General features: G+C 36.3%; 1 protein-coding gene across 1 annotated transcript; it reads right to left on the bottom strand.

Annotated features, from left to right (window-relative positions):
• Window positions 1-345: 345 nt before the first annotated feature.
• Window positions 346-13240, bottom strand: LOC103696408 (snurportin-1). Its single transcript, XM_008778021.4, has 7 exons — window positions 12787-13240; window positions 10755-10941; window positions 10400-10650; window positions 9680-9794; window positions 5677-5769; window positions 2328-2471; window positions 346-1098 (listed from the first exon to the last, which is right to left on the bottom strand). Exons 1-7 carry the CDS (start codon window positions 13170-13172, stop codon window positions 982-984), a joined length of 1293 nt encoding a protein of 430 aa, XP_008776243.1. The 5' UTR covers window positions 13173-13240; the 3' UTR covers window positions 346-981.
• Between the last annotated feature and the right edge of the window lie 1466 nt (window positions 13241-14706).

Here is a 14706-nt window from a genome sequence, read left to right as displayed (position 1 = left end):
CATTGAAAGCAGCTATCAACCGGAAAACCCAGAGAGAGTAAATCTTTATTTTATACAGAAAAACTGCATAGTTAATATGTAAATTTCATATGGTTCTTCCCTTAGATTGGATAATACCAAAGGATAATATTATGCTGCTTGATAAATATCTGCAAGGTTAAGATAAGCAATCTCGCTCACTTTTGCCTTTACTAACTTGTATATCTTATTCTACTTTTTAAAAATATTACATTTATATTTTTAACAAGTAGATAAGTTAGGCCTCTCATAAAGCACGCTAGCCAGCCAGAGCAGTCCATATTTGTACCAAATACTAGCAAGCTCAAATTTCTATTAAGAAGAGTATTGGGGAAAATGTAACATATGTAACATATTCAGCTGTCTTTAGTTAGTCAAAATGGAAAACATTAGAGGCAACAGCTAATGATGTAATAAGTTAGTGACTTATAATTCCCAAGATCAGAACAAATAAGCAGCTTGTACACAAGTTTTGAACATGAACTGCAAAGATCAGCAACCCACCAAGAGTTGCAAATTTCAACTAAGAAATAACAATCTGTGCACCATATCTTCAAAAAATCTCCTACTGTCTCTCTATATAGAAACAAAATTATATAAGAAAGGAGACTAATGCCTAAGAATCTTCTGGATCACCACCATTGAGATAGAACCTTCATGAGTATCACAAAAGCTCTTTCAACGACGAAAATGCACCTGCGGTCAACCAAATCTGAGGAGAAACATTTGGAACATGTAGAGCTCAAAGAGACCTCACAATAGTTGAATGGTGTATCTATAAGTCTATTACCATCTTATGACTGGTAACCACATGGCTATTAAAACAGCTTCACTGAATGTCAGTTAAACTAGTCATCTAATGGAACTGCCACCGTCTGGAGACACTGAACAAGAAAACTGATACGAAGCTACCACCTGTCTTCAAAAAGTTGTCATCATAAAAATCATCAGTTGTTGAGCTTCTTAGCCATCCATGTCAACATCTGTAGTTTTGCTGTTGTCGCCAAGATTCGGCTGGATGGATGCAATCAGATCCTCAATTCGAAGAGGCGAGTGTCGAGCCGCATACTGGAAGAAAACCTGCATAATGATAAGGATGAAAATGAATCATTAAGAGTAAACAATACAACATTGTCTTTAGAACCAACCTCCACCAAAAGGAGATTAAGATGTTTTCATTTGTTGGGGCAGTTTCTCCTAGAAGCTATGGAGTAGTGAGTTCTAATTTACCAAAGCCTGAAGAGTACTAAAAGCTTGTATGCTCAATCCAGTACTGTCTATATATTTTTAAAATATTCCACAGAACAAATATTGCATGACACATACTAAAGGATTCAGGAGAAAGAGCATGCCTTCCATCTAGGAAACATACAAGTCTCGAATCCACCACACTATCAATTGCATAAATTTTTCAAATTCTAATTGAGGTAACAGTAAATCCTACAAGTGATAAACATGAAAGGTTGAGAATTGAGATAGACTATAACAGTGATACCTGAAATGTATAAATGGAGATAAATAGGATGGTCTTTTATGAGAGATATAGTATTTTAAATTTCTTGGGCACTTGAAACTTCTAGATCCGGATGATCCGCAGAAGCCACCTCTGCTTCAAGCATGATTCACTAAGGGATTTGTACTAGTTTTGCGCCTTTACTTTTATTATTTATCCAAAAGTATCACAATTTCTCATGAATGTCACCTTCTTAAGGTGGAAGGGTCCTATTCTGGAACTCCTCTTATTTTATTCTACATATTAACCAAATCTTTTTACTAGTACTTCAAAAAATAAAAAGGAAAACAAAGAGGAACTTGCATTGAATACCTCAAGAGATTTTTGGATATGGCACACTCCTAGGTTTCTTTCAAGGATGCAAAGCTACTATAAAATGAAATTCCAGGACAGCATATCTGATAATTCTTACAACAGAATAATGTTGAGGCGGCAAAGATCAAGGGAAAATTGAAAGGGAAACAGTAAAATCAAGGGATATGGACTGAAATCTGGAGCCTCTCATCCTAGATGTAATAGGATTTGGATAAATCAAGTCTTGAAATAAATTCACAAATAAGCAGTTGGAATAATATGGCTCAGATTTCGGAGCCCTAATATCCCTGCCCAAGCAAGCTAGTTTAAAGATTCATTAGATGCTGTGATTTGAAATCCTTGTATAACATATTGGAGCATCCACACACCTCATCAATGTCTAAGTGCATCTCTGATTAAGAAGTGTTCTCATGTTTAGTCAGATTACAATCAACGTTTCAAACAGCAACTGTGCTGAACTTATAGCATGCATTTTGCTTACCTTAGAGTAGCTATCTGCAAAAGCTCGTGACCGATTAGACTTGGCTACAAATTGTAAGTCAAGAATCTCTAGCTTCCCATCATGAAGTCTCACACTTTCATCTCTAACAGCAAACCGGAGAAGATTTCCTGACCGTAAATTTGACTGTAACATAGAATAACATAAGATTCAATATCTCAGAAGAGAGATACATGCAACAGTTTCTTACAAATGAAGTTCATGGGAAAAAAGCTGTGTTAAACATAAATTTATTGATGCTAGTTAAAAATCATCAGAAGCATATGAAGAAAGCATGCATATCTCAACTGAAATATGAAGAACTTTTCCTTTTGGTGAATGAAATTAAGAGTCAATAAAAGATACAAAAGAAACAAATTAACCTTCGAAAGCAAAGAAACTGGATTGAACTTCTGTCATAAACATGTGATTATCCAATAAAGAGAAAAAAGACAAAGAAAACATTAATGCACAGAGTTAATCCAGTATCCATATTGAGGTTGTACTTAGTGTGCAAGCTCTATTTGTAAAGATGATATACATCATCAATACTAGAAATCTTCATCCAGCAGCCAACACCAACCCATTAAGACTAGATATGGCTGGGGCTGTCAACTGAGCAAGCTGTTCATGAGCTGCTTCTGTTAGGCTCTCCAGTTTGGCTCGCTCAGTTAGTAAATGACCCGAGCTTGACTTGATTAAGGTCAAAACAAAAAATAGTTAGCATTTATCAATACTATTTCAATTAGTTTTGTTAAACATTAATAAAATTTAATTAAGAATGTGTGTCACTCAACCTGGATTAAGATATAACTATAAAAATTAGTTCAGCATATGCATACGAAAGATTCGGGGAACCTTTAACTTCCACCATCTTTTAAAGAAGCTGCAAACAGCTAATTGGAATTAAATCTTCAGCTCAATTACAAAATGAGAAAAGCTTGAGCTAGGCCTAGCTTAGTCGACCTTGTCTCATTTACACCCCTAGATATGGCAGCATTAAGGAGAATTGTCATATTCTAATATCAAACAACATGAGTCGGTACCCAATCGAAAAAAAAAGATAACATATTTAAGTGGCAATCTAATACCTGGACCTTGGACCCTACAAAACCTGAGCCACCTATGCCATCCCCCTCTTCTAATTGGGTGCACAGGTGCCCATCGCGTCCTCTCTTCAACCGTCCTCTTCGTGCACAGGTTAATTCCCTTCTCCAAATTGAAATTTTTTGGGAGCATAGGATTAAATCTTTGGAAGCTTTAGTCTAGGATTTAATTTCTGAAAATTTTGATACGTTGGTTAGCAATGGATTAAGAGAGAGAAGGGGTTTTGAGTGCTTTGATGTTGATCTCATGGCGGACAGGTTCTGCCCTTATTAAATCAGAAAATTATAACTTAAAGTCAGATGAGAATTTTGATATCAGATTTTAACATGTTGTTAACTTATTGACTCATTAACCTTTAAAATTTGAGAATTTCTCAATGTCAAGTGAGTGGTCAAATAAATCATTGAAATGGCCTCATATGTAAGCATGGGCAGAAAAGAACAATGAATTTAAACTTGATCAAAATCCTACATAGACTTAGTAATTTGGTATTGTTTTTGGTAAGATGGTAGTAATAATATTTTGTAAAAGTTTAAGCATTAATTCAAAAGAGAAGTACAGAAACTGGCGAGATGAGTGCAGCTGTTCACCAAACAGGACAGATTATGACACCCTGCCAATTGTTACGCCACTTAAATTTCGTACTTCAGAAGTGCAATGAGTGTAGTTATTAACCGAAAAAATTGGTGATTTCAGGATTCTCCCACAGGGAGAAACGAATTTTTCCTTTGGATCAGCTACTATTGATGGAATTGGAAAAATCTAGGATTAATCATGTATAAAAGGAAGAAAAGAGGGGGGGGGGGGGGGGGGGGGGGTGTTATTTGGGGGTGGTAATCCGATAGCTAGCATTTTAATGCTCAACTACCTTGACATAGGTCAATTACTGAAGTGTTTGAGGAGTTTGTGGTGCGTTTAGTTAGGTGTGAGGCAGTAAGTACCTCACATGATTCCTTTTTCTTTGTAAAGGCATTGATACCTTGTATATATAATTAGATCATATGAACATAATTCTTATGATGAGAACATCTTCATGATTTTTATAGTGAGCCTTATTGCTATGGAAGATTATGGTTATGTTGGGAGTTTTGGTGGCATGCGCATGCATTTGATAATAGTCTCATGAGATTGGTGCCAGGCCATGGGGCGTAAGCATGACATGAAATTGGGGCCCCATCATAGGCTGGGAAAGTGACATATGATTGATGCCCAATTATGGAGCGTAAGCATGACATAAGATTGGTGCTCATCATGGGCTAGAAACATGACATGCGATCAATGCCAGTCATGGGGCATAAGCATGACCAGGGCTCGGTTATCCAAGGTTTCTTTTATATTATGGGTTATGGAAATTGTTTTGTTTGGAACTTGGCAAAATTATATAATCCTTGATCTTAATATGGTTAAAATTGCAATTCAATTTTATATTTTATATAGTAATAACTTGGATACTTTTGTGAAAATTATTCTCGCTCAGTCTTTATCCTAAATTATATTGTGGGACTGTGTGAGATATTACTGGGCTAGCGCATTCATTATCTTGAATTCTTGATTATATGATCCTTTATCTTAATATGGTTGAAAAATTGCAATTCAAGTTTATATTTTATACAATATGACTTAGACATTTTTGTGAAAATTATTCTCACACATATTCTTTATCCTAAATAAAATTGTGAGACTTTGTGTGGGATATTTACTAGGTTGTCATGCTCATTATCTTTTTTCCCCATTTTACAAATATTCAAGCATGGAGACTAGCAAAGTATGATTTTTGGAAGAGTGATTAGAGATAAGGCCTAGTATTCAATGTGGACAAATCTCATCTCGGTAGTTTGAATATTCTGTGATCAGGTAGAATGACTGACAACTGCTCACAGATAGAACTTTATTTGTTAATTTAATTTATGGTTTTTCATTAGAATATTGGATATTTTAAATAATTACTATTGGAGGTTTAGTACATTCTGACTCTGTAACGCTGCTTGTGAATATGGTTATTATATTGTGTTATGATGGATTTAGAGTTTCTTTTTTTTTTCGATTTTACATATGTCATGGGGCTCAGGCGCTCAGCTTTGTGGGACATGCAGTCACGTCACGTGCTTAGCTCATGTGGATAGGTTCGGGGCACGACATATAGTGTGATGATCAAAATTAAGAGCCACTCAAAACATTACCATTGTGATCGAACCAGCAGTGTTTCTTATATTAGAAAGTGAACTAGAAGCTATTCAAACATTACCTTATGAAGAAACTCTCCATCCATGCAACCAAACACAACAGGAGGGTCATCAGACGTAGTTAATTTCCCATCATCTTGTAGCTCCAAGACAACCTGATCAACTCATCAAGGGGATTCGTGAATGAATATATACTAGTTAGCGCATGTAAATGTTGCAAAAATTTGCTAGCCATATACTACAAAAAGAAACTAAAGTTCAGCATAATTAAGAGGCATTTTACACAATACATTCTGATATTAATTAAAAAAAATAAAAGTCGTTGATTTACAAGCATGCACTACATAGGTTCCTCATTAGCATTCTTCATATAATTTGAAATGTTAGTATTCAATGATAATTTCTCAAAAGATGATGGATAATGAAATGCGTAAGCAAGCTGAAGCTTATAACTGATTAAAAATGGCTAACATTAATCAACTTCTAAGTCAAAATTGGGAGATATATATATATTTCTCATCAAGTAAAGGAATGGACACCATTTAAAGACCATGTCACCAAACAGAAAGCTGTTATACATAGCATAAGCATGATGGTTTTGGATGTAAATTGTGACAGAAATTCAATAAAACCAGAAAGTAACCAAGAGTAAAATGTTCAAGTATCAAAGATTTTAAGGATATTCCAAAAAGAGTGAAGGTAAGGGATACATGCGATAAGAAGTTTGGTGGTGGAAGGTTGACAGTGAAAGCCCATGTTTCAAATAATGTCAAGGAACTATATGAGGTAAAAGTTTGGAAGGTACAAACATCTTACATGGAAAAACAGTATATAAAGACAATGAATTAATTTATGATGGCTCTTAAATAGTCGGGCTCAGGTGCTCAAGAGAGATCAGAAAATATATCTACACATAAACAGATATCAAGGGATGATAAATTCAAAGATTTAAGGAAAAAATGTTGTTACTTGTGGGAATAAGATATGATAATTTGATAAGCCGTATGACTTAATTCAGGATCAAATTGAAGTCTGACTTTTTCCCACTTTCCTCCACCCTTTTCTCTCCCGTCCATTTGTTCCACTTCTTGTATATGCCCCTTTGAACTCACATTCACCCACTATTCTGTCTTTCCCTTTCCCTAGGAAATATTTTTGACTCCACTAATCCTGGATTTAAGCGTTAATTTTCTGAATGTTTTTTTCTTACGAAAGACCTATGAAACTATAAATCCATAACAAAAGTTGTAATCAGATGAGAATATGATTGTCTTTTTATTTGATGAGACTGTTGGGTACCGAAGGATGTCAATTATGCTTTTGGATGTGGTCGAGACTCTTCTTTGATAAACATGAATCAAATTGTTTCTATTTGTTCAATTTGCTGGACTTAAATGAGCCTGTTGAAATGGTAAAGCAGAACACAGGAATAAAAATAACATAACCCTAAACAGTTGGTTGGTTAACATGTTTTGGTAAAACTAGTTAATACAAAACTCAAATAAATGAGTTTAATGAAAACATCTGTTAGTAACTTTCTACAAAACCTGTTCTCCTAATGCTGGTAAGTCATAAAATCCGAAAAATGATTTTTAAAATCAAGTAAAATTAAAGAAAGGACTCCCCCTGCTTTTCACAAAAACTGTTTTACAGAGAATAATGTTTAATCATTATCTGTTTCAAAAAATTCAAAAGCAACCAACGAGCCCCTAATAGAACAGAATTGTCTTCATTAGCAAACTTGGGCTCCAACATAATTCTTCAAGGAAATTTCATTAATACCAATACCTCAAACATCAATAAGCTAGATGATGCAAATATAAGCAAATGGTATATTCACTTAACCATTGTTTCCATTTGACTTAGACGATTTGTGTCACAATTCCATAATCATATTTTTCCCTGATACAGTTCTAAGCTGTCTCTCTATTAATGTGCTGCAAACAATATAGTTATAGAGCTTTCTTTCGACAAGACTCCTTGTTTGGCATGTGTTAGAGGTGCAGCCGTATTGTTGAATCATTTATTTGATCAAGACTCAAGCCAAAAACCTGACTAGGTGGATAAAAACAATCAGAATAAATCCCTACCTATTAAATTAGTTGATGTATTTGTATGTGTCACAGTTAGATTTACAAAAACACTTTTGTATTAAAATGCTGTTGACTTGCGTCGTATGTGTTAAATGCTAACCAATTCACATAATTTTTAAAGTAAAATCTGATGGCAATTATACTGTAATTTCGAGTATTCTATTATTTTAGTGAGATTAATGCATGAAAAAAATGTTTCTCTTGAATGAATCAATTACATTTTACGTGTAATTCATCACTTAAGACACCACTGCAATCATGATTCAAATAATTCCACTTCAATGAATTGTGCGTAGCTTTAGTGCTAGATTGCTTGTACAAAATACAAAAGTAAAAATTCTGTTGTCAAAAACAAAAAAACCCACTATTTCCAAAATTAAATTGGCTAATGGGATTAGAGTCATCTAATTGGTCATAGCCAATTATGTGCATGATGACACAACAACCTTTACTCATGAAATATTTTCTCCTAAGATCAATATTTCAATAATGCCATTATCATGGTACAAAGGTCACCAGGATAACCATTGTTTTTTGCTATAACAAATAGAGTACCCATATTTTCTCATGAAAATCATAGACGTGATACTGGAATAAGTAATAAGTCTTCCTTAGGTACTAATAATACATTAACATAACAAAATCCTCAAAATTAAAATAATAATCATTACAGCATCATCAGAAACCTCTTATTCTTATGATCACATCTTGGTATCATTACTTCAATCTCCAAATTTCAGGGCAAGTTATTGAATCTTATAATCATAAGAATTATCTTTTACAAAGATGGTTTGTTTGCTCTTCTCTTCGCACACCCTTTAAAAAATAACAATAAATTATGTCAATAATAGATGTAGATGTCTATGCAAGCAAAAGAAACCTATACAAGGCATGAGTTTCATTAAACTCTCCAAATGCCATGTGCAAGAAGGTTGTCTCATTCATAACACCCATGGGATGCATGCATATGTACGTCATTCATGCATGTCCAGCACACCCTTTGAAACTAAATTAAAACTTTCCAATTTAATATTATAAATAAAATAAAAGGATTGACACAAAAAGAAACTCTTTCTTAATGATTTTAACATGGGGCAGTAAAAGACCCATGAATCTCTCTGGTTTTGAGGCCTTTTAGAAAGACATATGCACATTCATACAAATGTATGTATTTGTATAGAAGTGCTCTTAATTAATTGCAACTATTTGTCCTTTCCACTGTTTGTTATGAAATAATATTTTTAAAAATTCAAATTTTCATGATAATTGAAGTATAACTTTGTTTTACTGGCAAACAATTACATGAGCAAATAATTATTTAAATAATCTTCTTTTGGAGAATAAAGTTTCATAATGGTCCATTAATCGTGGACTTTATCAGCAAATTTCTGGCAGAAACAAGAATTTCCATAGATAACTATCTCACCCAATTGCCCTTGCCCTACCAAGGATTAGCAAATGCATTTTTTTGCAAGCCACAATCATGAGTGGAGATTGAGTGGTAAAGTTTTCATGCACAGGATTGGCTTAGATAATGGGCCCGCGCTGCCACCTTGACTTGGCACTCCAAAGACAGCGTGCTATGGATGAGACAGTGAGATCCATGTAGCGAGTGAGCAAAAACAGGCACTGCTTTCCAGGGAAGAAAAGCAAAGTGGCACCACTCCTTCCAAGCATGGGATTAGCTCAATGTGCTGAGCCCACATGAAGGCTTCCATGGGGACTTGACATACCATAGGTTGGGAGGGAGCCACTGGGCAAGCAGGTGAGAAGAAAAGCCTTCTCCAGCGACTTTTGTATAGGACTAACCAAATTTAACATAGCATTGCAAACTATACCTATGTCATTATAGCATTATAAAAGAAGGTAAAATACTGTAGAGGTTTTTCTACGTTAAGATGTTTTCCATGAATTCAAACTAAAAATAATGTACATCGCATAGTTCTAGGTCAAGCATAGTTCAAATATGTACCTGCTGCTGAGCTGGAACTTGTCCTGTACTGTCTGTATCAAGAAAATACTGGCTAGAGAATACGTCCTTCCAAACTAGCGCCAAAGGTGTATTGCCGGTTTGATAATGAGCATGCCTGAAAAGAACAGAGGGCAGACTATTAAAAAGGAATGAAAACAAGATAGATATCTGATTGATTTAATATCTATAGAGATGGCACTGCCACCTATAATTTTGCAAGCCAAAATGCAGTTTGTAGTTAAGACTGAATATTATTCTTTGATTTTTTTTTTTATTACTTTTGTAGGAAAACTGAGTTATTCTCATGTCGAGCATCATGTTTTAGCAAGAATAACAACTACTATATGTTGATGTGCAGTAAAATATAATCCATCTTAACATGAGAAACTTAAGCAGCACAATTGATCTATTTACATTCAAATTTTAGTATAGGAACAAGGAGAAAGAACATAAATATAATACGATTTCAAAGACACATCAGCCCAATTTACCAGAGAAAGTTTAAGATGTACTTACACAGTTTTATATTATATTTATTGATGGAATCAGTGCCTAAATTTCTGATATTTTTAAAGATGATCGAAGAGGGCTGGCAACAAGGAAACTGTTGTGGTTGGCAACCAGGGTACATTATTCATAACCTTGAGTTCTGTAGTGCAATACAGCTAGTCAACAATGCTCACCCACTCTATGGATTATAGATAGCAACTAGGATCTTACTTGTTGTAAAATAGGAGCCCATCTTTGACATAAGGCACAGTGCCTGTATATGCTGCCTGTAGACCCGTATGATCACAATCATAAATCGGGATTACACTGAATCTGTACTTATGATGTACTGCTGGAGGATTGCAAGCTCCAGTTTCCGCAAGCTTAGAATTCAACCAGAAGAACCTGAACTCCGCAGTGCAATCATACAATGAATATCCTCGCCAACAAACCATGTCAATCACATAGTACGTTTGATCAGGCTGCAAGTTATCACCTAAATGTAAATTTCAGCTGAAGATTTATTAAAAATGATTGCCCATTGAAAGACAATAAACAAAATTAATAAGAAATTCTGCTTGCTCACCTCATGAAATATGCAATCTAGGATACAATATGAATGTGCAGGACCTGACAAGTCTTTTCTCCTAGAACCATTAGGCAACAAAGATGGAAATTGATGCAGAACAGAGCCATTCCGGAGCCTGCTAACTGTTGTACCATTCGAAGAAACCACAAAACACCGCTTACCAGCAGGCCTTGCAAATACATACCTATATAAATATAGAATTATTGTAAAAATAAACCATCTTTTTTTTCATTATAAATGAACTGAAAATATGGCAAACACAAATGAACCTTAAAGTGTAGAAAACTAAGTATTCACAAACAACATGGCTACTAGATGTGAACAACAAATGAATATGCTATAACATTGTCCATCCACATGTGTACAACAATAGTTTAGCAGGAAAAGAGTTGGTTATTACACACCCAAAGGGGAAAAAATCAACTAATAAATTCTTCCCTCCCCCTACAGTTGAGGTGTGACTTGAAAGCAATGGAAGCCTGGAGCAACTATAATCAAGTTGACAAATTAGCAGATATATCACTTTGGTCATTTTCAAAAATGCAGAAGATTGACATACTATCAGCCCACTGTGTTCAGTAAAAGACTATACTAGATTGATATTAATCAGACATTAACTATACACAAAAAACTTGATTGGTACTCTTAATTGAGAGAGACTGTTAATCACATTGGCAAAGTGGCAATATTTCACGCTTGAGTTTCAAATTGGATTTAATATTAACCATAAGCTTTTTTAATGTCTACAAGATGAATAAGTCACATGCAACTATTCAGTTTTTCATTTTATGTCCCCAAAGAATTAACAAGAGTGTCAGCATATGGTAGGAAATGAGGAACAAAAACACCTTTATGACAACAAGCATCTAATTAAGTGGACAACAAAGGTAGCAAAGGATATTCCTCGGTTCAGAAATAAACTTGCTGGGGCACATACGAATTGATAAATATGGTAAAAAATAAATGTGAAATCAAGTTTTGAGAATAATTTTATAGCAGCAACCACTAATCATGTTCTGATGATCCACATTAGAGGTCAATAGCAACATATGCTGTGATATTGGAATCTTCACAGCAAAGCTGGTGAGGAGTTTATGACTGTATTTGAACTAAATTAAAAGGAATGAATTAGATGTATAGATTGTTAAAATCCAACCCAAAAACTTAAGCTAGTAGGTGGATGGGCCTCTGAGTATATAAGCACCACTAGAGTCCTTAGCCTATCCAATATGAGACTATTACGTAACACAGATGACTACCAAAAATTAGTAGCTGGTATATCCTACTGATGGTGGTGAATTCATACCAAAATCTTGTCCCTGCTCTATACCTCCGCCCTATCCTACATCTAACACTATTTCACAAAAAGATTAATCAGAGTTAAAAAGTAAAGGCACTATTTGTTGTTGTATTTTTACCGGCGCCATGCCTTTTTTCCATAATGTGACAACAAAATGCACAAATTTCAAGTATTACTTTTACGCTTTATAGGTCCCTATGAGACTTCACTTACGCATAAATTTTCTTCACTTACGCATAAATTTTCTAAAGAAACTTACATGATTGCTCGATGAGACTACTAGCTCTTTGGCCTTTGAATGAATGCATATTGGTCATATTACTAGTGCAGACCCTGGTTCTTCTTCATGGCAAAGGCAATGAAATCTGAAATGTGCCTAACTTGACAAAAATAGAATCTTTGTGTGTCAAAAAGATGAGCTTTTTAAGAGATAAGTCAGCACTATTGTCTCCACAGATCAAATCTACTTATATTTTTTTACTGTTTATCATTCAAATTAATGATTCCAAATTCACATCAGTCATATAATCCCTAGAATAACATGAGAAACAAACCCTAATGATACCCAATTTTCTCCCTCGAAAATTTAAAATTTATACCTCATACAGCTATATCCAGTATAAATAAAGGCAAACATATCCCCTGTGAGCAAACCCAATCAAGTTGAAATATTTCAGATTCTTATCAATTTTTTTATTAAAAAAATAGAAAGGGGGTGTTCAAACGAACCAGTCGCGATCGAGGTGAGGGGGGACGTCTATCATCCACTCGGGGAGCATAAGCTGGCGGGCAAACCACCGGCGGGCCTCCAAGCCCTTGAGTTTGGAGGCCTGGACCGCGTTCAAGTCCCTCGTCGGAGCCGCCTCCGGCGCCTCCGGTTCGGGCTCCGGTGAAGCCGGTTCGATTTGGATGGGCTGGTCTTCGAGGATCGGTTCGGGAGAAGAAGGGGGTTGGTCGGCGGCGGGGAGCGAGAGGAGGGAGGAAGCAAGCCGGCGGGCGCGGTTGTGGGAGTCGGAGCGCTGCTGGGCCTGGCGGAGGAGCGCCAACTCGCGGCGGCGCTGCTGGTCGGAGATCGCCGGGCGCTTGAACGGACGGCGGAGATCGTGCGGTGCCATCGCTCCTCCTTTCCTTCAACTTCGCGTTGCTTCGGTCTAAATCTCGTTGAGTGGTGTCTCCAAGTCATGACGAACTTTTAAAGTTGGAATAAAGAGAATACAAAATTGGATATTTGTGAGTCTTGTGCTAGCAAATCAAAATTAACATACAAATTAGATAGAGTAAAAAAAAATGAATTTATTAATGATATCCCATAAAACTTAGTTAAAATGTTTTAGTGGAACCATATAAATTTGCTTGTTATAATAGCTCACTAACCTATAAAAGAAGAATATAATTAGAAAAATAGTCCCCAATATGTGTAGGGTGTGTTCGGATTACTCCGAGTTATGTCGGATGTCCAGATGTGGAGAAATTCATCAGTCATGTGTTGCTTGGACATGAGCGGGGAGTACAGATCTAGAGCTGGGCTTGCCTTCGCTGGCACTAGGCTACCCGATCTACAAACAACCTCTTACACTAGTTGAGGGAGGCTATGCGGAGCCCGAGAACGATGGCGTAGGAGATCAAATTGGCCTATTTGGCGTACCATATATGGTTGGACAGGAACGTCCGGATCTTCGAGGACAGGTGGGAGTCTCCGTAGAGTGCCGTAGAGAGAGCTTGCATCCAGGCTGTTGAGATCATCAGGGCCATTATGGCAAGTTCATATGGGATAGCCAAGGACATCTTAGAACCCCACTCGGCTGCTTCAATGCCTAGGTTTCTCTTTATCTCTTGGAAGTCCCCACCTCTTGGCTATCTAAAGGTGAATTTCGATGGGAGTGGTCCTAGAGATTATGATAGGGCAGGTGTGGGCTTTGTGATCAAAGGTCGTGACTCACATATGATTGCTGTAGGTGGGCGGAGCACCGATGGGCTATCAGCTATAGAGGCGGAGCCCAGGGCAGCATAGGAGGGCATCTTCTATGCGAGACGAAGGCTGGGAGCTGAACGCATCATTCTTGAGGGAGACTCGGCCATAGTGATCATCTGGATACGAGAGGAGGGATGGAGGGGAGACGGGAGTCTCCTGCTATGTAATATCTGTTTGATACTGAGAGATTATAGCGCCTTTTAGACAGTATTTGTGTGCCGGAAGATGAACAGAGCCGCAGACTGGGTCACATCCTGTACTGTGCAGCACTCCGGAGAGGTCCGTTGGCCACATCAGGAGGCTCCCCTCACATTTGTGCCAGATTGTAGCCCTTGATTCTGTTAGTTGCACCTACACTAGAGTAGGATGAGCGGCCATTGTACCAAAAATATATATATATATGTATAGGATGTTTTGAAGGATCAACAAAGCAAATTTCAAAATTTTTTATCTTTGAATAGATTTACATTCCAATTATCCAATGTTTGGAATGATAGACTGCATGCATAACAGCTATATAATATTTAAATTTGAACTTCTAGTCGAGTAGGAAGAAATCAATATACAAAAATCGTAGCTAGAAGGCATAATTTGTCCAATTTTTTTTCTAACATTAGTGTTTGTAAAATTGACAAAAATAATATTATCGGCAAAATATAAGAAATGATTGGTTGCAT

The sequence above is a fragment of the Phoenix dactylifera genome, chromosome 14 (assembly GCF_009389715.1).
Source record: "Phoenix dactylifera cultivar Barhee BC4 chromosome 14, palm_55x_up_171113_PBpolish2nd_filt_p, whole genome shotgun sequence".
Taxonomy (NCBI): Eukaryota; Viridiplantae; Streptophyta; class Magnoliopsida; order Arecales; family Arecaceae; genus Phoenix; species Phoenix dactylifera.
Note: the sequence above shows the minus strand (reverse complement) of the source record. Positions and strands in the feature narration are given on the sequence as shown.

What these genes read in the sequence shown, in the direction of transcription:
- LOC103696408 (XM_008778021.4), bottom strand. Translation starts at nt 13,172, where the DNA reads ATGGCACCGCACGATCTCCGCCGTCCGTTCAAGCGCCCGGCGATCTCC. An exon ending in AAGTTCCAGCTCAGCAGCAG is followed by an intron (nt 5,770 to 9,679) that starts GTACATATTTGA and finishes TGAGTTGATCAG; the next exon opens with GTTGTCTTGGAGCTACAAGA. An exon ending in ATGGAGAGTTTCTTCATAAG is followed by an intron (nt 2,472 to 5,676) that starts GTAATGTTTGAA and finishes TCTATGTTACAG; the next exon opens with TCAAATTTACGGTCAGGAAA.